General features: G+C 39.5%; 1 protein-coding gene across 2 annotated transcripts; it reads right to left on the bottom strand.

The window, feature by feature from the left end:
• Window positions 1-371: 371 nt before the first annotated feature.
• On the bottom strand, window positions 372-24,168 carry unm_sa1261 (un-named sa1261). 2 transcript variants are annotated; one of them, XM_044331765.1, is made up of 4 exons: window positions 23,824-24,168; window positions 9,557-9,779; window positions 4,900-5,102; window positions 372-2,743 (listed from the first exon to the last, which is right to left on the bottom strand). In XM_044331765.1, the coding sequence occupies exons 2-4, from the start codon at window positions 9,726-9,728 to the stop codon at window positions 1,922-1,924; spliced, it is 1,197 nt and encodes a 398-aa protein (XP_044187700.1). In that variant the 5' UTR covers window positions 9,729-9,779; window positions 23,824-24,168; the 3' UTR covers window positions 372-1,921. The 2 variants fall into 2 exon arrangements, with proteins under 2 accessions (XP_044187700.1, XP_044187699.1); XM_044331764.1 differs by lacking the exon at window positions 23,824-24,168 and adding an exon at window positions 11,430-11,674.
• Window positions 24,169-24,846: the final 678 nt, after the last annotated feature.

The raw sequence follows: 24,846 nt of genomic DNA, 5'->3' as shown, positions 1-24,846 counted from the left end.
TTAAAGGAACAGTTTGACATTTTGGTAAATACACTGATTTGCTTCTTTGCAGAGAGTAAGACAACAATACCACTTTCACATCTGTACAGTAAAGCTAGCCAGTTAGCTTAGCATAAAGACTGGAAAAAGCAGAAGCCTAGCCTACAACAGTGACAAAATCCACCTACCAGCACCTCTAAAGCTCACTAACAGGATATATATTATTGAGCTTTAGAGGTGCTGGTAGGCAGATCTTCTTACACTGGACAGAGCTAAGCTAGCTGCAGTCTTTATGCTAAGCTAAGTTAACCGACGTGAAAGTGGTATCAATCTTCTCATCTAACTCGGAAAAATGTCAAACTATTCCTTTGATTAAAAAAAACAAGAGACACTTTTTCACTCGTAGAGAGTTTATTTCAACAAATTTTTACCACAGTAATATCACTTCATGCAATACTTCTTAAAAACACAAAAGAGAGACAGATTTCTGAAACATTTAAATCCCCAAATCCAAAATATTTGTGTTTTCTATGTTTGTCCTTCCCGACTCACATTTTCAGGGTTTTTACTTTGTGAATTATACAAAAACTAGAAAAGGTAGCATCCTCAATTATGATACTGTATTTTTATCCTTTTCATGTTGAAAGACAATTCAACTGGATAAAATCCAAATATGCCACTTGTTAAATGTTTAAATGTTTATTGCCAGGTGAGATGTACAATTTAAATTTTCTTTGTAAATCATGCAAGTAGAAATTATTGGATTATTCATGATATTTTGTACGCTTTTGTCTTATTTGTCAGATTATAAATAGTAGATTATTTTATGTGATCATGTTGGTGAGTTTTACCGTAAAGGAAATACATATAGGCCACCTTACAAATGGTTATAAAAGTGGTAAATTGTCCCTTTTGGGGGCTGAACTGGGCCAGCAGCTATCACAGTATTCAGTCCCAGTGTACTGCATTTAAATGGGAGGACTTGCTAGATAGATAAACCCAATAAACACTTACTGCTGACCATGAGGTGAGTTTTCAGCCACTCATATTGTTGATTGCTACTGTACAGTGGGTTTAGGCATCACAGGCAAACATGAAAAGGACATTTTGGGTGAGAAAAAAAAAACAGTCTTTGTACATCTACTTTTATGAGACATCACAACAACAACATGATGACGAATATTAAAAGAAAAAAAACTAGCTCTGTGAGGGCCAAAATCTAAGCAATCTGCTAAGCAATTCAAATTTTCAGTAATTTGAAAAAATTAATCTTTAGTAGAGAAATAAAAAAAACAGACTTCAGATCTCCACTCGAAGAAACAAATCATAAATATAGGCATCTGACATAAATAAATAATTTAACTTCAAGTAAAAAAAACTAAGAAAAAACACACGCACTTTACAGAAACATATCTACCAAACATGAAAATGGTACACTACAATAAACACATAATAGTACAGTACCATCAGTCACAGCTGATCACACTGATGATCATCTTACTGAAGCAGTGAAATCACTTCTTTCTCTTTTTCTTTTTCTTTCTCAGATCATTTTTGCAATGACTGGATTGTTCCAAACATTTTAATATATTGCTTGTAGATTATGAGTGTTGTTTTTGTTTTTTTTTCTCCCCTCTTCAGCTTTTTTCCAGGTTGTCAAGTGAGTTCATGAACTGTTTCAGGAACTGAAATATAAACCACATACAGCAGACTACAGCTTGTGATTGTCTCTCGTGTCATTTCCTCAGAGTTCGTCTTCATCGGAAATGAGTAAATCCGCAGTGAAGCTACGACGTTTGTCAGACTGTTGACCAGTCGTCACACTTCCCTCCTTTCCTCCTCACTTTTCTCCTCTTCTTCATACTCGGAGAAAGCTTCCTCTTCAGCACACACTAACCTTACATGTGTGAGCATGTAGCCTGTAACGCAGCGTCGAACTCCTCTACACGCAGATCTCGATGGGTGTGGCCACAAGGATGCGTCCTCTCTCGTTGTTTTCTCTGTTGACCCGATCGTAGCTGCCGGTGGAGGACGGCGAGCTGTTGGCGGACATGGAGGAGTAGTGAGTGTCCATCATGATGCTGCCCTTTGCCACCACACAAGCAGGCGACAGGGTCTGCTGCTTCAGTCTGTCCACTAGCACGTCCTCTTCAGATGAAGACGAGCTGATTTCCAGAGGAGGCGCGCTGCTCGCCAAGCCCCCGCTGCTTCTGCTACTGTTCCCGTTCTCCGTGTCTAGCATCCAGCACTGGTTGAAGTAGCTGAAGACCTCTTTGACGGAGCAGCGGCGCCCCTGCTCTATGGAGAGAAGCCTACGAAACATTCGTAGAGCTTCATCTGTAAAGCGGCGCCACTGTGATGGCACCGTGCCCGTCCGGCGACGCTGCCAGCGGACAAACTCCTCATAGAATGCATCGTTAGGCATGGCCTTCTCCCAGGGGAAGTTGCCTGTCAGCATGCAGAAGAGCAGCACGCCGAACGCCCACACGTCCGTGCTGTAGTCCACGCAGAAGCCTTCGTGCCGCGAGGTGTCGCACAGCTCTGGCGCCGTGTACGGGATGGTGCCACTCACACGCTTCACCGGGGAGCCGGCGCGCCGCGTCATGCCAAAGTCTGACAGCTTGACCTTACGGCACTCTTTGTCAAAGATGAGGATGTTCTCAGGCTTGATGTCCCTGTGGACCAGTTTTTTGCAGTGCAGGTAGTCCAGAGCAATGGCCACCTGGTGGACACAACGCTTAGCCACCGACTCAGGAAGTCCCACCTGGACAGAGAGAGCAGAGCAGTGAGGTCACAACAGGAAGTGGCAGAGTGACAATTCTTTGCAGTTTGATTATAGTACTGTTGGTGATAGGCGAGTTGTAGAAGATAAATTTTCTATATGTTATCAAATTTGGGGGCTTTTCCTTGGTTTTTTGGGAGGTAGATAATTTTTCTAAATAGATTTATCGCTTTAATCTTGTATTTATTTATTTATTTATTGTGTGTGTGTTTATGTACAGTGTTTGTTGTTTGGGTGTGTGTATGTATATCTGCACTACTTTACTCTATTGTCTGTAGCTGCAATTTAATTATGTAAAGGTTGTTTTTTTTACAAAGATTTTCGCTAACGGCTACCCATCATCCCTAATGGACTTTCATCATAACCTATAAACTGTGTAATTTCAAGAGCTGGATCTCCTGTTTTTGTGGTTTGTTTTAGGAAAGGGGCTCAGAGGTGTGTGGGTAATTTTATTTACCTTATTGGTAATTTTGTGTTGGTCGATTATTGTATAAAAATGATCATCATAAAACATATTTGAAAGCTAACGTTATGGCAAGATTGCTACAGGAACTCATGTTAGTATCTACTATTTTGACAGTAGCTAACCACACTGCAGAGATTTTGCTTTGCAATTTGCATTTTAGAGAAGTGGTGTATGATGAGTAACATTAGTTAAAATGATGAACTCTGTTTTGGACTCACTGTGGACAGTGTTAAGACAATCTGACTTGCAAATTTGTGTCACTGACCAATAACAAAGTTTGCCAAAGTTGAACTCAATACAAAACCCTCACGCAGATTTACTTTGAAAAGCAAATCCTCTGATCGCAAAAATTATATTTAAATATTTAAAAGATTTCAAGAGAAATTTTGCTGGTGTGACCAGAGCTTTAGGAGTTCGGATTCCAAAAACACCTGTCCAACAGTCATGCAGTATGTTGCCAGGTCAGATCCAGTGGAATGATAACTAAATGTCATGTACAAAATAACACAGAGGTAAACAGTACTGGATGCCAATGTGTAATCCACCGGAACCAGTGGTGGAAAGTAACTAAGTATATTTACTCAAGTACTGTACTTAAGTTCAATTTTGAGGTACTTGTATTTTACTTGAGTATTTCCATTTCATGTGACTTTATACTTCCACTCCACTACATTTCAGAGGGAAATATTGTACTTTCTACTCCACTACATTTATTTGACAGCTTTAGTTACTTTTCAGATGAAGATTTGATACAATGGATAATATAACAAGCTTTTAAAATACAACACATTGTTAAAGATGAGACCAGTGGTTTCCAACCTTTTTGGCTTTTGACGTCTTACAAAAAGCAGTGTGTAGTCGGGGTCACATTTCACATGTCTATGAGTTGTTAACAGCTCCACCAAATAGTGATTTTTCCCTCTAAACTTCTCACATGGTTTCATTTCAATAAATGTTTAAATGATCCAATATTTCAGCAAAAATCACAGTGTCACGGCTCTTGTCAATCAGATGTATTTGTCTTTTTAATGTTTTTTCTTCTTTCCTCTCCCATTAATCAACTAACGACCCCTCAGATTTATCTGGTGACCCTTTGGAGGGGCCCGACACCTAGGTTGGGAACCACTGGACTAAACTAGCTAACTGTATATTAAGTAGTTGAAACTAGCTCCACCTCCAGCAGCTACAACAGTAACATGCTGCTCTAACACTGATGCTTCACTATTAATAATCTAATGATGTCATATATAATAATATATCAGTCAGAGGGACCAAACCACTACTTTTACTGTAATACTTTAACTACATCAAGCTCATAATACTTATGTACTTTCACTTATGTAGGGTTTTTCATGCAGGACTTTTACTTGTAATGGAGTATTTTTACATTGCTGTATTGATACTTTTACTAAAGTAAAGGATCTGAATACTTCTTCCACCAGTGACAGGAACACAACATGTATGCTTGTGTGGAAAGTAATGAATATAAAAATATGTTCCAATATTCGGAGGATTAAGAAATAATCATTTGGATTTTGTTACAATGAACGCTCACATTTCTTACGTGAAATTGAAAGGAAAGAGAATTTCATACTTTTGAAAATATGGATGATTGAATGATGATGACTAAATTTCATGATGTGTATAGATCTGAGTCTCAGCCAGTCTTCACCTGTGGAGGGATGATGTCAAACAGGTCTCCTGCCAGCGCGTACTCCTGAGCGAAGATGTAGTACTCGTCCGTTTCGAAGGCGATGCCGTACATGTTGATGATGAACGGGCAGGGCGACAGGTAGAGGGAGATGCTGTACTCTCTCAGGAAACTCTTCAGCTTGGTGGTCTTCTTCCTCAGAAACTTTAAGGCCATTTTTGTGCCTGAAGAGGAGGACAGGAAGCGTTACATAAGTCCAATCTCATTCCTCGCTTCTTCGCTCTTTTCCACCCGATTAAATGTTTGGGGATTTATTTCACAGCTGCCTAATTGCATGTTATGAAACTTAATTAAAATCATTTCAAATTTGATGAATAATTAAAATGTCCAATATCACTGAATTAAATCCTGCAGTTTTGTTTTTTTTCTCCAGGAGATTTATACTGTAAGTATTTCAAATCCTCTGCCAGACTAGTTATGTTCCCACAGAATGACCAGAATGTCGCTTCGATCTGCTTTCATGTCGGGGATTTTGCAGTAAAGTGATGTTTACAGCTGCTTAGAGCTTGTAATAAGATTAGGAGGCCGACGACAAGGCGAGGAGTCTCATTCTGTCTTGACTTAAATAATTTCACCTGATATAATAACATAAAAAAAGATGCACAAAAACACATTCAGTCGTCTAGAGGGAACACAAGAAGGCAATTTGCGGGGACACGGTTCAGAGGGTTGACTCACCTCGTCTCCCCTCGGCAGCCACTTACTGCTCAGGAACAAGAGGAGCAGCGAGGGGAGACAAATTACCAGGACTAATCTGAACGCCGGGGAGAATAAGACAATAACCTGGAGGGCTGCCAGGTTCAAGAGGTTGCCACGTCTGCCTCTCCCTGCACCAACAGTCAGTGTGTCAGCCAAGATGAGAGGGGACACTTCTCCAATAGCACCGGCTCAGCTCTGCAGAAGTGCTCTGTGCATTTTAGAGTGTGCAGACACTTTAAGGAAGGTCAACAAAGTGGGGGGGGGTGGTTCTGTTTGTTCGTAAGTCTGAGATTTATGAAATTTCATGAGAAAAGAAGGAAGATCAGTTGAAGATATATTGACGGCCTACAGTCACAGTGTTAATGTAAACACCAAACCAAACTGCTACCAGTAATTATCTGCTCTGGCTTCTATGTTTATGATCAAACTGGCCCCGTAGTATCTAGAACTATAACTGAATGACACTATATCGCATTTAACTCCTTAACATCCACCCTTTTTATAGAATTTTTGGTCCTCGTCTATCATGAGTCATATTTGAATAACAATAATTAGGACATGCTTTATGCCAGAACTTTGTGGTGTCACTGGTGTCCCTGAACCTCTCCAATCATCTCCAATTAGCCAAATTATGCCAGTTGCTTGGACTCATTACTGCGTGATGCTGCCGTTTACAACTGGCTGGTGACCCGGTGGATTTTAAAGGGTTAATAGTAATATTGAAGAAGAAAATGTGAGCAAAAAGGCTTTAAACTCAGGGGCAACCTACTAAATCATTATAAGATCATTTCCTTCCTGCTCCAGTTTAGTTTTCTTATGTTTCCATTATTGCCAGTTTCTTATTGTTTAATTCCTATTTTATATCAATATATTATAAATATACTAAATAATTGCTAAACAATTAACAATTTCATGTTAATAGAATGAACTTTCCTAAAAGTTAACTAAAATTTTAAGGATTTTTAAAAGACAACATGGCAGATTTGGGTTAAATCCTTGTCTCTGATTGGCTATTCCTGCTCTGATCATGTGATACATTATTTGATCAACTGAGAACTGCTCTTAACACATCTGTTAAAGGCAGCAGATTCTGCTGGTTCTTAGTGCTTTGTTGGTTCAATTTGTTTTAATCACTGTCTCCGGCTGACGATTACTTTCATTATCGATTAATCTGCCAATTATTTTCCTCGATTAGTTGATTAATCGTTTAGACTATGAAATTCAAAATTGTGAAAAAAAATGGCATTCATAATTTCTCAGAGGCCATGGTGATGTCTTCAAATTGGTTGTTTTGTCTGACTTAAGTCTAAATTGTATTGATATTAAATTAACTGTCATATATTAAAAGGAGAAACAGCAAATCTTCTCACCTGAGAAGCTGCAACCATCAAATATTTGGCATTTTTGCTTGAAAAATGACTTAAAATATAAATAGTTGCCAGTTAATTTGATTAATTGTCTAATTGTTGCAGCTCTACTCTGGTTTAAGCTTTAATTAGACGAGACATCGGATTGACGTAGAAATACCAAACTCAATTTAACCCTCCTGTTGTCTTCCCATCGACCATGCAACTTTTGTCGTCCCGGGTCAATTTTGACTCCAGAGGACAAAAGTCCACAGATGCTATAAATTTTAATAAAACACCTAAAATTCAATGAAAGTAGTGATTACTTTTACTTGCAAAGTGTGTGGTATGGAACCATCCATGTGATTTTCAGGCAATTAGATGAAAGAAATCCATATTTGTGATATAAAAACATTTGAAAATGGGTCAAATTTGACCCGAGGACAGCAGGAGGGTTAACATTTCATTATTGTTTGTATTTGATTCAAAACCTATCACAGTTTTATCCAGATGTTTACCTCTGTATATACAGCTGGCTCTGTGAGACTGACCTGTTAACTAGACGTTGCTTGTATTATGTTTTTAAGCAGGTTTTTCTTCTTTTTTAAATTTTTTTAATGCATTATGTAAAGCCCTTTTGTGTGAATTGCCCTTGTGTGTGCTACACAAAATAAACTCACCTCGAGTTACTTTCTAGGCCTCTTGACAACTTAATTTCTCAAAAGTGACTAATAAGAGAGTTGGTGACTATTTATATTAAACTCCCAAAGCACGTGCAAAGAAGCCTGATGATCAAAGCGTAGCTCCCTTCTGCTAAGAGCTTAACTGTAGCATGAAGATTAGCATATCATTTGGAAATGGAGTAAATAGCTGCTTTTCCTGGCTATGCAGTGTGTTGGAAAAACGTCTGATTTGCACAGCAGCCAACGAGTGGCAGCTTGTGTTACTTGTGCTACAGCAGTTGCGTGTTTACAAGGAAAAAAAAAATGAGTTGCCTTGTTAAATCAGCCTGCTGGCTAATACAAAGAGACACCATCTGGTCCAGAGAACTCAGCTGACTCTTGTAAAATCTACAACTCTGGGTGTTCTGGGGCAGAAACTAAAGCTAAGATAACCTACATTTGGCAAAAAAAACTACCCTACTGACCCATAATGGAACTATGTGGGGTTTTATTTCTTTCTTTTAACCAGATGTCACATATTTAACGGTATTTTACTGATTTACTGTGAAATCATGTCTTGTTCACAGTGTATTTACATGAAAAAATACCATCTTTTATTCAGTTTTGGCACAATAAATAAGCAGGATGGCGGTTTATACAACAGTGAATATGACGCCAAAACATTTCAAGATTCAAGCCGCTAGCTGAGCTGTGAGCAAAACTCCAACTGCCGAAGTGCTTTTGAGCAAGAAAACGAACCTCTACAATCTCCATGCTGTCTGGTAGCTGACGCTGACCTCTGACCTCTCATGTTAAAATTCATCAGAATTTCACTCAATAATTACTTCAAAATTGTAATAATGTAAACTGAACAACCCTTTTTTTTCTTCCCCATAACAGTTATAATTAGTTTTCCTGCTTCACTTAAATACATCTGCACACGATTATGATTCAAAACGTCATTTATTTCCATAGATTATTAAAGCCAGACTAAAAATATCTGTGATACAGTAGCAGGTCACGACACCGCAGGTACACGTGGTTTCTTTATCATCTTTCAAGCACCAAGGATGTACTGTACATTCTTCAGCTGCGCATTTTAGAGGCTCGAAAAGGTCAGGATTCATCTCTGTGACAGACTGCAGCCACTCTAGACGGGCAGAGTAACTCTGGCTCTGTGCTCCATAAAAGAGACTATTAAGAGGCTCGGAGCAGATGGTCAACACTTTAGTTTTTAATGTGAGGAGGTTGAACAGATTTCCTATTAGTTAAGCAGTGAGTGTAGGCAGCCTGGATCCTGATCTGTGCTAAATCGCTGCATAAAGGTGTCCTACATTACCTCAAATTTATTTTCACAGGTCACAAATGAATAGGAGCGCTTCACCTGCGCTCCAATTTCATGTTGGAGCATTCTGTTGATCTTCAGAGAAAGCAGAATTATTTTTGATTCCCTCAGTGGATGCTGCTGCTGCCGCCGCTGCTGTGATACCAAAGTGAAACGGAGGCATTTCAGAGCTGCACTCTGCGTGATTGTTATGTAAAATGACCCCGTCTTATCACTCTGAATCACAGAGTAAGGCCACAAAAGAGAACAACATCCCATTTCCTTTAACTGAAACCCTGAGGATTTGCTCACTCTGGTCGAATGAATTCCTGGTGGCGAGTCTGGGGAGTCTACTCCTCCCGCAAGACGTGATGGATTGAAACTTGAAATGCAAACTGTCTCCTGCTCGGTCCAAAGAAATACGGACTCATCAGTGTTGGATCATTTGGTTTACTTTCACTTTTAGTGCCTTTTGGTGAACATGAGCTCGCTGTGTGCAGTTTTACATCCATCATTTCAAATCATTTTGGGGGCATATAATTTCTCGCCTACATGTGAACCCTCTAACGCTTCAGCTAATTCATTACCTCTGATTTTGTGGATGACCAGGTCCACTTTCCCGTAGGTGCCCTTCCCCAGTTCACGGACGACCTCATAGTATTTGTTGATGTCCAGTTTCTCCAGGTTCTGTGCAGCAATCAGCTGGAGTTCCTCCAGGATGTCGATGGAGGCGCGGGAGCTATGGGGTGAGGAGTTCATTCTGGTGGAGGGGCGGGCCGGGGCCGAGGGCAGGTCTGGAGACAAATGTTCCTGTGGAAGAGGAGGAGCAGGAAGGAAAGCGAGGTTCACTATGTGGAACAGCATGTCTCCATTCCCACACGACCCCCCTTGTACTGTATACAGAGCACACCTACTGTACTGTATTGTATATGTACACATGTAGGAGCGGTTATCACCAGGATGCTCTGTGTCCGGGCCAAATGAACTCTTTGTGTTGTCACTTTGTGTTTCTGAGAAAATACTTTTTCCCAAGATCCCAGGGCTTCATTACCAAGAGAGAGAGAGCTAGCAGAGACTCAGAGGACAGGGAGAGGGTGAGGGAAGTGTTGTTTCTACTTTATTTTTGAATATTTTACCATTATGTGAATATCAAAAGTAAAAAGAAAACAGTAGAGCTGCAATGATTAGTCGTTTAGTTAATTGACAGAAAATTAAGCTGCAGCTATTTTGATAAAGAAAATAATCATTTTTAAAGAAAAAAAATGCTGATTGCAGCTTCTGAAATGTGAAGATTTGAAACTTGTTTGTATCATACATGATTCTAAACTGAGTATCTTCAAAACATCAAACTTCAAAACAAGACATTTGAAAACATTAACTTGGGCTTTCAGAAATTAAAACGGACATTTTTCACTGTTTTCTGACATTTTATAGACAAAACGATTCATTCAGGAAATAAATCTTTAGCTGCAGCTCCGAGCAATCAATACATAGCAGGAGGCCACAATGCATTATATTCTCAAAGAGTAAAATGGGGGAAAATATAAATGAACTCAATAAAAATAAAAAAAATCAGAAAAAAATGTACACACACACACACACACACACTAGAGTGGAAGTAATGTCGGGTCTGATGTAGAATAAAAAGGGATTTTAAAGTAAACATCATCCTTTGAAGTATGTAAGATAGTCAGGAAATATGTGATCAAGTATAACTCTGTAAAATAGGTTGAAAGAGTTTTCTGTGTTTGTCACATTTAAAACCTGCATGTGACACACTGAGCAGTAAGCAGTGAGGATACGGGACTCAAGGATTCTTTAAATCTTGTGACACGTTTCCACATTTTGCATTTAGGACATAATGCCTTGAACTTGCTGCATTGATTCAGAGATATATATGAGCCATGCAAAGTATCTTATCTACTCTGATTTTTGCAGCTTTTTCAGCAAAACATCCTCCCTAAAAAGTTTTGTGAGAAGTCGTTATTTTGACCATGAATATTACAGTATGTACGCTGAAGTGACTTTTTGCACAAGTGGCTTGTAACTTGCTCAATTTGCATTTAGTCGCCTCAACGCAACAACATGGACTCTTTCTGTGTGGAGTGTGCATGTTCCCCTCATCCATAAATATGCACGTCAAATGTAACGAAGACTCTAAACTGCGTTGTGTGAAGTGAGTAGGGCGGTGATGTAACCCCTATCCACAGTGTTTCCTTGCCTTCCAGCCAATACTTTCATGCATGCACTGAACTCTGAAAAGGATTAAAGCATTTAAAGAAAATTAAAGTGCGAATGAGTCAAACTGGATTTGCAAGGAGTAAAGTATCGCTAGTTGTGGAGCTGATCCTCTGCGCACCGATTAATGATCTTCCTGCATTAATGAAAGTCTAATTCTGATCCGATGTGTTTCCACTCCGTCACGCCTGCTGGGTTCCATTCTCAGCAGATCTGTCTCACCTTCCTCCTTCTGCTACCGAGAGAAGCCAAGCAACACTCGTCTGCTGTATCCTCCATCGCTCATCACTCCCGACGGCCAAGATCTCTGAATGACTGGAGAGACTTTGCAGCCCTGATGGCGCAGCAGAATTGTACCATCTCTCATTAACGGCGATGAGAAAGTGTTGAATGAGACAGGATGCTAGCACATCCTGTGCATCTGTGTCTGCCTTGGAGACAGCTCCTGTCTACACTGTGTGTATGTGTGTGTGTATGTGTGTGCGTGTGTGTGTGCGCCTGTGTACACATAACTCATGTAAAGCGTGTCAAAACAATGAAACCAAACAAAAATATACAGTATGTTCTACTAGAAAGAATTGCAGTGACAGTAAAACTGTGTGTTTGTTGTTTTATTCATTGATTCTAGCAAACACAAATTAGAAAAAATGATGTTTTAATCTTTAAAGGGGACATATGATATACATTTCCAGGTCTGTATTTATATTCTGGGGTTCTATTGGAATATCTTTACATGATTTACAGTTTTTAAAACTCCTTATTTATCTTTTTCTAACCCTTTATGCAGCCCCTCAGTTCAGCGTCTGTCTGAAACAGGCTGTTTTAGCTCCTGTCTCTTTAAGGCCCGCCTCCCGTTGAGCCCACTCTGCTCTGATTGGCTGGCTCTCGGAAGCTTCCCTTGGCTCTGGAGACTACATAAATAAGCAACAGTAGTAGGATTTTGCTTCCTTTTTCTTGTTCTTTACTCAGAAATGTCAATTTCTCAAATACATCTGTACATGTTTGAGCCTGAATCCGATCTGAAATACGCGAGTGGACAACGCGAACAACCCGAGGAACAACCTTAGCAACAAACGCTACGTAACAGACAGCTGTTTATGGATATGTGCAAACAATCTGACACAGTTCGATGGGGAAGTAGAGGTAATTTTTCGAACGAAGTGTTCAGAGCAGACTGAAGCCCTGGCTTTTGACTTGCAGGTAGCATTTTTACATACGTTCACCTCAAGTTTGGGAACTTTGACCACGTTTAACATCCGACATCATAACAGAACATAAATGACAGAAATTCACAAAAAGTATAAGATTTTCTTGAAATCAAACCCTGTGTCTGATACCACTTTTCGTAAGCATTATCTGCTATAATCATTCACTGTGTTTACATTCTCTATTATTTATATATTAGCTTTCATTGTTAGCAGCTGAGTTTGTCATTCCCGTGCTAGATTCAAACTACACTTCACACACAAAAGGGATTCACAGGAAATGATGCAGCATGTAATCTAGTGCAGTTTCATCACTCACCGTTTACTGTTCACTCTCTTTAGAGCTGTGAGCAGCCAGCAACTAACGACTATTTTCATTATCGATTAATGAAAGATTGAAGATTGATTTGTCTACAAAATGTCAGAAAACAGTGAAAAATGTCTGTCCCGAGGTGACATCTTCAAATGTCTTGTTTCGACTGATCAAAGTTCAAAATTCTTTTCAGTCTACTGTCATGTGACACATTAAAGCTTCATATTCACACATTTGAGAATCTGTATTTGTATTTGTTGTCGTCAAATCATCATCATTTATCAAAGACATGTCTACAAGACAACAGCCAATTTTAGCTTGTTTTTAAAAAAACAGATCAGTTTGAATTTTTTCAGGACAGTAATGGAACAAGAAGGAGCAGCCACACTGAGCTGATGGAAAAAGACCGATTATTGACCGACTTCTTTATAAAAACAATGTGGGTTTGTTTGGCTGCACTGTAAACAGAAATACAGCAGTTGTTTCTCTGTTGCATTCTGACAAAGTAGTGGCCCAAGAAGCGTCTGACGGATAGGATTCAAACAAAAACGTCATGAAATCCAATGTTGAGATCAATATATTGCTTTACACTCCCCTGAGGTATTTGAGCCAATACATTGAAATTGAAAACAAAACATTTACAGAAGCTCAAAAAAAAAAAAAAAAAAAATCACGAAGAGAATTGGATTGTTTTGCAGTGACAGAGGTGGATGAAAATGTCTCTTGACACAAACAGTATGTGCTGAGCATAAAAGTACGACAAGCAAATAAAAATGAGGAGTCAGCCGAACCCGAAGGAGCCAAATGGCTGTCTATCACCGGTCCACTCAGCATCCCCCTGACAAGGTCAATAAAACACACAGCGGATGAGACAGCCGGATTGTGTCTGGAGCTGCAAACATGGAGAAAAACCACCAGTTCACAGATGAACACACAGTCTTTTCACTTTAGATTCTGGTTTTGTGATTAGATTTCATTTAAAATTCAACCTCTTTTCTGAATAATGACTGTTTTGTCCGGTTTATCTGCACATCTTCGCATCACAGTTACAATTTCATAGTGCTGGTTATCAATAAATGAAATGGGTTTTGTGTGCACATGTATAACGAGTCCCTTTGGATGAGCAGCGCAGACACCTCTGCATTCAGCATTTTCAAATAACACTGACACGTCCGAGAGGGGGCTCTTTGTTCGTTCCTTTGTTCATGTGTCTCGCACAAGGCTCATTATTTTCAGTTTTTGCAGATTTTCAAAGAGAAATATCCAGATTTTTAAAAAGGAGCAGATAAGTTTAAATATGATTTTCACACAGACTTTTATGTCCCCACGCATCTAAACTTTGGTTTTCACAGAACAAACAAAAACACAAGGCTCCCTTGCTACAAACACAGGGAGGAGATGCAAGTAAGTTGCTGACTGTACACCAGAGTCTCTCTGAATATGTGAAAGAATATACTAATATTGATTTTTGGGACATTCTTTGAATATATATTGTTGTTTGTGTGTTTTTTGTGACTTTCTTCAGGAATTGATAATGAGCTAATCGTGATCAGGCTTCGATTGTTGCCAGAAAATGTGTCTGTGATGACGTCTGTCATATTGACCCGGTGACGTCTTTTTCAGTGACTAATAAAAAGGCTCTGGGAGCTACAATCTAGTGTGCAGATACTCTGATTTTTTCCTACGCAAAAAAGATTGGTCATAATAAAAATAAGGGTTAAACTACAGCTGTTGCAATAATAATAATAATAAATTATCTTTCAGGACTTGCGCTGTACATTGCAAATGTCAAATTTTTACTTAAAATGTTCATACATTTTTATCTTTCTTTTTCTTTTTTGTTTGTTTTGAAAAATAAAAACTAAAAATAATGAGCTCTTGTCCCATAAAATATATCAGATGATGCTAAAACTTCCACCACTTTATTGTAGATATTCTCAGAATTACACTGACTGCCACAGAAAAAACTGTTAACTGTCCTTGAAGAGGCTGCATCATTTAAGTGGGACAACATGTTTACTACTGCCTTTTTTATTATCTTAGCTTCACTTAACCATAACAACCTTGACACGTACGCATGCAAAATGTACAGTTTCACACTCGATTTCTTTCTCTCAACCATATAACCTCCTGAGCATAAGCACACACATGTATGCTCTCACGCTGCTGTCATATCAAAGAGCCTGGAGATGAAAGAAGTCACAACTAGCACTAATTAGCAGCATCTTCTGTTCGCTGCAGCTCTGATGCAGCTCCCAGCGCTCCTTCTCAGGGCAACGGTGCCACGGCTGCTCCCGAGAGGGCCTCAAGGGGCGCCGAGCCCCGTTTGCCTCTCAGACAAGGGGGACGAGACCTCCTACCTGTCTTTCTTTCTAGTGAAATGCTCGTCTGTAATCAAAGCCAGCTGGAACTCAGACAATCTATCTTGCGTCATTGCTGCTTTTCTCCCCGTCTGTACCTCCATGATAATATTACCTGCCTATTGCACCACACAGGAAGGTGAATGGAGTGATCTAAGTGTGGGAACACCTGAACACACTCAGAGTTTTACGGACCTTTCATTCATGACTAAAATGAATACTCTGTTTCCAACTGTTCCTTTAAGACTAAATGCTTTAAATGGATTGTCAAAACACTTATAACACTGTATGTATTGAAAATATGAATCTGGTTTAGCTTAGCAACTATTAAACCACTTGGTTTATAAGTGATGCAACAGCTTTGATTAAAGTTGTAGCTGAGAAGCTTTAACAAAAAATGTCTTTAGACCAAATTGCAGCTTCCAATACTATTGATCACAAAATTTTTACAGACAGGTTGGACAAATGAGCAGGACTCTTGGTTGCAGCTCTTTTACATTCTCCCTATCAGGTCGCAACTTCTTGTCTCCATGCAAAACTTTCCATGTGGAGTTCCACAGGGCTCAATTCTGGTTCCACTACTTTTCAGTCTTTATGTTACTGCTGGTAGTCGTCATACGAAAACAAAGTATTGATATGCAGAGCAATGCTGATGACTCCCAACTCTATGTAGCTATTGATCCTTTTAGATCTGAACCCCCTTTACCTCCCTTCTAAATGTATCTCCTTCCTCTGAATGAAGTTCAAGTTATCGGTCCAAAAGAATAGAAGCTTTTCATAATCAACCACAAAATCTAACATTGATGAACAGTTTTTTTTTGAAAGAAGGATCAAAACTGACACAGCAGAACCAGAGATATTGTCTTTTTTTTATTCCATGCAGTCTTCCTTCTTTATAAAAGAAGAACCTACATTACCCACAATACAACTCAACCACCAATAGTTCAGTTTGAAGATTCAGGTGTGTTATTCTAGTAGCACCTAATGTAGCCTGGAGCTGCTAGCCTCAAGCAGAGATGAAAAGTGGGCTACAGAGATCTGATAACCTCACTTTTTTCTTTCAGCCCCAGATTTCACACAGCTCCCTCTGGAGACACAAAGGGCTTTATGAATACAGTAATACTCACCAACACCTGTAAACAGACGCTGATGTTTAAAATCTACGTTCCCCTTAAACACATTTCACTACAGGCAGGAAATTCATGGTCTACTAACTAAATGTCAGTACTATTTCCCAAGACACATAGAGGCTTGCGCATGTTTTTAGTTAAAAGTAGCCTCAACTACTGCAATGCATTACTCTCAGTTCTCCCCAAAAAGTCTGTAAATCAATTACAGCTCGAACAGAATACTGCTGCCAGAGTTTTAACTGGAACAAAGAAACAAGATCACATCGCTGCTGTTCTACAGTCCCCGCACTGGCTTCCAGTTCAGGATAGATTTTAAGATCATAGTACTTGTTTATAAATCTATTCATGGCCTCCAACTATCACTGGTACGCTGCCAAGATATGTTCCTGCTCACTGTACCAAACACTCACTGTGCCAAAGACCCAAAGGCTCCCTGAAATTCTCTCTCTGTATCTCAGGAGATCAAGGGAGCTCTGATAATTTACTTTTACTTCTTATTACTACATATGATTGTACGTAAATGTGACATCTGCCAAAATTGCTGAGTAATGGTCTCCCTGTGGTGTGCCAAACATGAACGCACACACACATTGAGCAATGCAGGAAAACTGCCTCTGCCACCTCGACTTGTAGAACATCGGCACCTAATTAATCATTTATAATGCTAAATCAATGTGTCACCCAACTGAAAATACTTAATGAACAATGCTGCCATCTCAAGCCATATTTTTCTCCTTACAAAAACCCTTTATACCTCAAAATGGTTCCAGAAAGAGAAATAAACAACAAGTTTACCCAGTTAACTTATACTGAGTAATTTCTACATTAGAACATAAAAAACAGGCAAGAGCTAATCGTACTTCATGAATCTTTTAGTTGTTGTAATATTTGGAATGTTGGATTATTTTAACTGCATTTGGATCAAAGTCATCTAAATACAGCACAATTAGTGATAGACAATCATGGGATACATGTGGCATATTTTAAGAAAGTGCAGCAGAAAGTGGAACAGAAACAGAAACCCCAAAATATTAAGTTTACTATCATGTATGATCAAAAAAAAGTTATAAATTATTTAATTATCAAAATAGCCGCTTAATATTTTGTTGATTGATTAACCCTTTCATTCATGAATTATTAAATCACAGAGTAAAACATTTTTTTATTGTTTATTTTTACTCTTAAACAAGTGAAAAATCATGTCAGTAACTTTTTTTTTAATATATTGAATTTTGAAATGTGTCCACTGTAGTGGACACCATGCATCAACAGAGTAAAAAGTGATTTATGGAAATCAATATAGGCAATATATATATATATATATATATATATATATATATATATATATAAATAATTTTATTACTAAGAGCAAATGGTATGAAAACACATAGGAACTTTAGATAACAACAACAATAGAGAGGATATTTGAAAAACAAGACCTAGGCCCAATAGACAGAATCTACCCTTTGTTGCATGACGTCCACTGGAGTGGACAGATGTATTTTCAGTCACAAAAAATAATGTACAAGAAAAATATTATTAAAAACTTGATAAAAGTATTTCAAACATCTTTTTTTTACCTGTTTTTATCTCTGAGAATAAAAGTATTTAACAGATATTCCTGAGCTACTTGGTGCATTTCCTCTATCCTCCACCATTTTGAATTTGTGATTCAATATCACAAAATCACAGAGAGAGTCAAAAATGATATTCAGATGGAATTGTAGACAACTCTTTGGGGGTTCACCACCTGATAGTTGGGACATGGTACTACAACTTAAATGGTTCAAGATGGCTTCCAAATATGTGTCTACTGTAGTGGACACCATGCATGAAAGGGTTAATCAATACAATGACTGAGGCTGCATTCAGACCAAAAACATTTGAGCTGGAGCTACAAATTCATGCATTTAAAGGCTTATCAGATGCCAAAACATCGCACAGCAGTTTGTAATACTCATAGACAGGATTTTACAATTCTGGAAAATTATCATGGCAGCAACTATTTTATCTTTCATCACTTGTCTTACGCCCTAGCCTTAATATCTGCCAAGTATGGAACATGTTTTTGAGATATCATGCAAACAAACAAACCAACAGGACTGAAAACATAACCTCCTTAGACGACTTAATAATCATGTCCAACATCAGCATCCATTTTTTTAGCCATCACCACTCTTCTCTTCCAATACAATGTGCTGGTTCTTGGCCCTGTGTTGACCCATGCCTGAACTCATTTATGACCTTGACTTACAAATTTGTTCAACAAATGTTTCTCTGTTAACAGAGATATAAAATGTCCAAAGCCAGAAACACTGGTGCACACTTTTGCATTTGCCTATGAAACCATTCATGCATCTGTGAATCCAGCTCATGCTATGCTGCAACATCCGCATCCTCTCCTAAGTGTACCATCTGAAAACACCAAAGTAGGATGCACTGCATTTGTTTCAAATGAGTACACAACATGACGACAGGATGAGGGAAACGGAATCAGTGCTGCCTGATTTATGAGCTCTGACTGTGCACGTCTCACTCGGTTATAAAGTGGCGGATATGAAGCTCACTCAGTATTAAATAAAGACAGTGGGGCGTGTCATCGTCTTCACTGCTCACACGCAAAAAAGAATCTGATTTACAGAGAAATCCTGATGCTGTAATGCAGGTTTTGTAACAGAAAAGCAACATTCAGTGGTATTCCCTTTAAAATAAACTGAAAATAAGTTGCTAGTTAGTTAATGTTGCTCCAGTTAAATAATAGAGGACAATAAGGGTCACTGCTTCGACAGAATTGGAATTTAAGTTGTGCCAGTCTGGCAGGTTGTTCAATTACCTGGGCTGTTGACTTGCTGGGCCAGTGGAGCTTGTACTATGCTTAAATAGAAAGAACAGCTTTATAACACAGTGAGGTTTTTCCGCTTAACTGGTGAAGGCTTCACCTCTATTTACTGTACATTTCCAATCAGCACAGACAAAATACAGTTTAATGTCACAGTGGCGTGAGCATCTTTCATGCTGCTGCAGAATGGTTTGTGGATTAAAAATAAACCTACCAGCAAAATCTCCAAATCTCTGATTCCAGCTTCTCGATTATGAATGTTTTCTGGTTTCTTTAGTCTTCCATAGTAGTAAACTGAATATCTTTGGGTTGTGGACTGTTGGTCGGGACAAAACAAGACATTTGAGGGTGTCATCTTGGGCTTTGGGAAAATGTGATCGACATTTTTCACCATTTTCTGACATTTTATAGACCAAACAGCTTATTGATATGACGAATCAAAATGTTTTTTCTTGTTTGTTTAATCTGTAGGCAGATTTTGTCATGTACAGTACATACAAAGCCAGGCTAGCAGTTTCTCCCTATTTTCTGTTTCTTGTGCTAAGCTAAGCTAACTGGCTGTAGTCTTATAATCAATCTTCTCATTTCTCAATAAGAAAGCAAATAATGTATTTCTCAAAATGTCAGACTATTAATAAATAATAAATATGCATTTCAGTGTTTCCGCTGGGTTGACTGCTTTGGGGCGGCAGGAACCCAATTAATTACAATATTACAGAACATTTGGTCCTAATCAAACAGTCACCAGATTCGGGTTGGGTATGTTTAAAAAAGGTGCCAATAACGAGAGCTTCAGTTTTGCTGCTGTTTAACTGGAGGACATTTGTGCTCATCCAGGCCTTTATGTCCTTAAGACAGGTGCTGAGGTGTAACATGGCTGCAGAAGGGCTTGGGGCAGTTTTGATGGACAGCTGAGTATCATCAGCATAGCTACTGATGACACGTCCAAGGGGGAGCATGTGGAGGGTAAACAGGATGGGGCCGAGAACCGATCCTTGCGGAACACTACAGGTGACAGGGAGCGATCTAGACCTGCATCCTCCCAGTGAGGCATACTCAATTCTAACAGAAAGGGACTGTCTGAGACCAGACACAGTTGAATGGTGGTACGGAGATGATCTAATAGGATAGTGTGATTCACAGTGTCAAATGCTGTGCTCAGGAGAATCAGAAAAGGAGAATCAGGAGAGAAGGGGACCCTGCATCAGCTGCCAGCAGCAGGACATTCACAACCCTGAGCAGAGCTGTTCCAGTGCTGTGTGCTGAACAAAAACCTGACTGAAATTTTCAAATAGGTTGTTGTGTTTAAGGTGGTCTAGAAGCTCTGAAACAACAACTTTCTCCAACACCTTGTACAGGAAAGGGAGGTTGTAGGTAGGTCTGTAGCTGGCAAGAACTTCTGGGTCCAGGGTGGGCTTCCTGAGGAGGGGGCGGATGACTGTGACCTTGAGGGAAGATGGAACACTAGTAGTTTGAAGGGAGAGGTTGACAGTTTGGGTGATCAAGGGGCTGAGAGTGGGGATATATGATTTGAGCAGAGTGGTGGAAATGGGGTCCAGAGCACAAGTACAGGGTTTCAGGGTTTCAAGGATTTCCTCAATGTGGCTCTGCTTGACGCCAGTAAAATGGCACCAATGTTTCGACATAGTGTCGAAACGTTAGTCTGTTTGCAATTAAAGGCTGCAAATTAATCAGTGTGCTCCAGTCCCTTCTGTTTTATGAAGTCTGCTGTCTGCAAACTGAGAAGCACCTGATTCAGCAGTTTTTTTTGGAAGATGCGTGAAGAACCCTGTTTCTGCCAGTAAAATAGCAGTAGGGACGGCGAGTTCCCAGAGGGTCGATAACAGGAGGAGGCAGAGAGGAAGAGTTTGACATCAGTGAGCGGATATTGTTGACTTTGTCTCTGAAAAAGTAATAATAATCAAAGTGGGCCGACGATGCATCTCTCTCACTCTCGTTTTTGTATAACGGGCTGCTCAAGTGGCCCACAGAGTGACTGGCCCACTGGGATTCCTCCCGGTGCTCCCGATCAGGCCAGTCAGACTATGAATGTCTGTGAGTGACTATGAATGAGGCAGAGCAACTGTGGAGGCTGAAATTATCTCAGTGTTTGACTGAGACCTCTGTGGGCGAAACAAAGAATAAAAAATATTTTCTGCCTAAGTGATGAAACACAGTGAAAGACAAAAGATGTGAGACAGAAAAAAGCTTTGTTGATGTCGAAAAATAACACATAAAGCCACTCTTGTAAAGGAAAGTATAGTTAGCATGTACTAGATGGTAAAATGTCTATTTAACAAAACAATATTTTCTTAAAATGAAAGGTACAGTTTGATACTTTAGGAAATGTGTTTATTTACTTTCTTGTCAAGAGTTAGCTGAGAAGATTGATTCACCTCTTGTGTCTGTACAGTAAATATGAAGCTATCGCTAGCAGCTGGTTAGCTTAAACAAACAACATATAACATGTTAATCTGTGAGCTTTAATGGGGCTGGTAGGCATATTCTGCTACAGTTGATAACATAAATAGCCACTCTTAAACTGAGATTAAGTCAAAATAGGACAAACAGATGCATCAATAATCTCCTAAAGTATAACCACAGTTAGCATGGCTCAGTTAAAAGGCTACAAAATTCACCTACTAGCTAATTAACACATTTTATTGTGTTTGTTTGATCTGTACAAAAAGTGAATTGTAAAAAAGACAAGTTAGCTTACAAGTTTAAGCTCCTGGGGGCTACATTGTTGAATGCTAATAAATAAAACCCTTATTTTACCTTTGTTATAATGATAAAATGTCACATTTAACTAGCAGAGGATGCTAGTAAAATATTTAGCTCTTAACTTCCACAGTTTTCACTGTGTCAGTATAGTAGCTTATATATTCTGTATCATCTTGTTCCAGCTCTTTATTGAAGCTACATAATGTTGGCACCATATTAAATGTTCAGAAAGAAGACGTGCATTGTTCCATCAAATGGAAATTTTCACGATGTTTTGCGCATCATTTTATATTAATTTTTCCAACTTTCAGCCCAACATATTTGGTATCTTTGGAAACTTTGGTCTCAACCTCCATTAGATTTTAAAATACGGTTCAGTGTGTATGAACGATGTTTAACTGCACAGCAGGAGTTTATAATGACAGACCTTCCAGCAGGTCAATAGAGTTTACGAGCAGTTTTATAAAGCGTTTTGTATTTAAAGCAACAATAGAAAATGTTGATTTTTAAAATGTATTTCGCTGACAGAAAGTGAACAGACTCCCTCTCCTGTACCAGTCTTTCTAGGCCTTTTGTCATTCTTACCTATTCAAGTCAGCGCCAGTGAACTAACATGAGTGCGAAATGTTATTCTCTGACTTACTCTCTGACTGCCCACCGAGATACAACAAAACCAGGGAGATTATTTCTGCCCCGTGAGCAGCTCTTTCCTCTGGAAATGTTTGTAGAGCTAAAACTCCATCCTGCCAACTGTCACAGCGCTGCCACAGCTTTGGCCTTCACACTCCCACTGTGTGTGTGTGCATGTCTCTCCCTGTGTGGCGGCCCGCGGGCGGCTCCGTCCTCCGGGGTTGGGGGGTGGGGGGGGGGGTGGTGGGGCTTGGCAGTCGGCTCCCACAGCGCTCATGGAGCTGTGGAGCACATCAAAGCAGCGAGGCTTTAACTGGCTCGGCCTACAGCATCTGCGAACACTGGGGCTTTGTGCCTGCACGCTCGGTGGCACATCACTGGGCGCTCCTTTAATGCCAACCCATTTCTACTGTGAACCCCACGCTACAGTAGGTAATGTTGCATCCTTTGTCTGCTTTAATCTGTCTCTCTTTCTTTCTTCTTCTGACTTTCTTTCATTCTCTGCGCTGTCGGTGTGTGTGTCTGTGTGTGTGTGTGTGTGTGTGTGATCCCCTGTCTCCTGGACGGCTGTGTGTACATATGCATCAATGTATAAAGAAAACCACCAGCCAGACAGACATCTCAGTGTCTCACAACAAACAGCTGAGAGCCCTGACAGCATAATCTCTGCAGCCCAAATGCTTTTGTGATGCCGCTTCTGTTCCCTTTAATACCAAAAATCAAGGCTGGTGTATCAGCATATCACTCCAAGACTCAAGTGTCAGTAAGACTGTTTACAGTCTGGCAGTCATATAAAACCTGCCACAAACTGCAGCACAAAGACACGAACTGTGAATCAGCTCTGCAGACACAAAGCATGCATTATCTCCATCACACTGTGTAGTACATGTGAAGTTGAGCAGGTGCACGTGAGCATGTTTGTAGGATGGAGGGAGGGTACAGAAAGAGAGAGAGAGCACGAATGCATAATCAATGAGTTAGGTTTTGCAAAATGCCAATAAAAAAATGAAGAAGTCCAATGATTGCAGATGTGTAGCTGGAACATAATAGCCTGACAGCAGCTCTCCATTGTTCTGCACAGTCAGTGTTTTGTCACATGGTGCAGGTGTAACTTTTTTTAAATTGTATGTCTGAATTTATAATATAAATTGTATAAATATAGTTCTGAAAATATTAAATGAAGATACGTAACAATGCAAAGCCCTGGTGAGCCAAACAATGCTGGCTTGTAAACACAACAGTAGTGTAATGCTTTGTAATGAGCCACAGTGGCAGCACAAAGACATGCAATAAGACGCCACTTTACTGAATCTGAGCTGTATATGTACGAAAAAAAAAACACATTTTGTGACACAAACAAGCATTTAATTAGCAGTTAATTGGTCTGGTTGGGTCGCGAAATGGTCTGATCTTACCTTTCAGGATGTGATGCATGCAAAATCTGCGGCTGTCAATCCATTCAGGCAACACTTGACTCTTTCACACGGAGGAGGAAATACTGCAGATCCTTGAATTGTGTTTTTTTTTTTTCTTCTTCTTCACAGTGCAGAGAGAAGCCGAGCCGCAGAGGAGCCTGTAACCTCAGCAGAGACCGCCGATGCCTGTCACTTGTCTCTCCGCTGCTGATTGTCCCTGGAGCCGCTCTCTCTCTCTCTCTCTATTGTCTCCGCACTCACCGGCGGACCCGCCCACCGCCGCCGCAGACCAATCAGAGCGCAGAGCGGCGGTGCGCTCCTCTGCGACGGTGCTGCCTTCCAGCGCTGTAGGAATTTATCATTTCTCATCATCAAATAAACCGCTGATTTCTGTGGCTCGTGCAAAAATATTGAGCATAATTATGAGCAGAAACGTTGTGTTTAGCAGGAGTCGTGTTATGTTTAGGTGTTCAGATTATACTTAATAGAAACACTTTGCTTTAAATTCCCCTATTTGTCATTTATAAGCAGCATGCAAGCTTTTAATTTAAGTGTTTATTGATATATTTTATTATTATGAAGACATTTTATGTTACTACAACTGTGTTTTACTATATTGTCATTCATTACCTTGTATAAACCAGCGTCCACTTACAGAATGGGTGCTCACAGGAGGCGTTATAGTTGTTGACAAATATATTAATATACACTTATATCTGCTTACAACCACATTATATTATTGTGTGTTTATCAACTGTCAATCAAGCACAGTCTGTACAGGCTAAATAAGCACAACAAACCTTTAATTAAACCCAATTATCTAGGTAAAATGCCCAAATGTAGCATTTATAAGAGGCATATTCACATATATATATATGTGCGTGTGTGTGTGTGTATGTGTGTGTATGTATGTATATGTGTATATGTGTGTGTGTGTGTGAGAGAGAGAGAGATAGATAGATAGATAGATAGATATATACATATGTATATATATATGTATATATATATATATATATATATATG

The sequence above is a fragment of the Thunnus albacares genome, chromosome 17, assembly GCF_914725855.1.
Source record: "Thunnus albacares chromosome 17, fThuAlb1.1, whole genome shotgun sequence".
Classification (NCBI taxonomy): domain Eukaryota; kingdom Metazoa; phylum Chordata; class Actinopteri; order Scombriformes; family Scombridae; genus Thunnus; species Thunnus albacares.
The sequence above is the reverse complement of the archived record's forward strand: the minus strand, read 5'-3'. Positions and strand labels throughout refer to the sequence as shown.

Excerpts from the sequence above, each read along its gene's own strand:
- unm_sa1261 (XM_044331764.1), bottom strand. The coding sequence starts at position 11,486 with ATGGAGGATACAGCAGACGAGTGTTGCTTGGCTTCTCTCGGTAGCAGA. Across the intron at positions 9,780-11,429 it reads TCGGTAGCAGAAGGAGGAAG|GAACATTTGTCTCCAGACCT; the intron begins GTGAGACAGATC and ends CCTCTTCCACAG. Across the intron at positions 2,744-4,899 it reads TTGACATCATCCCTCCACAG|GTGGGACTTCCTGAGTCGGT; the intron begins GTGAAGACTGGC and ends CTCTCTGTCCAG.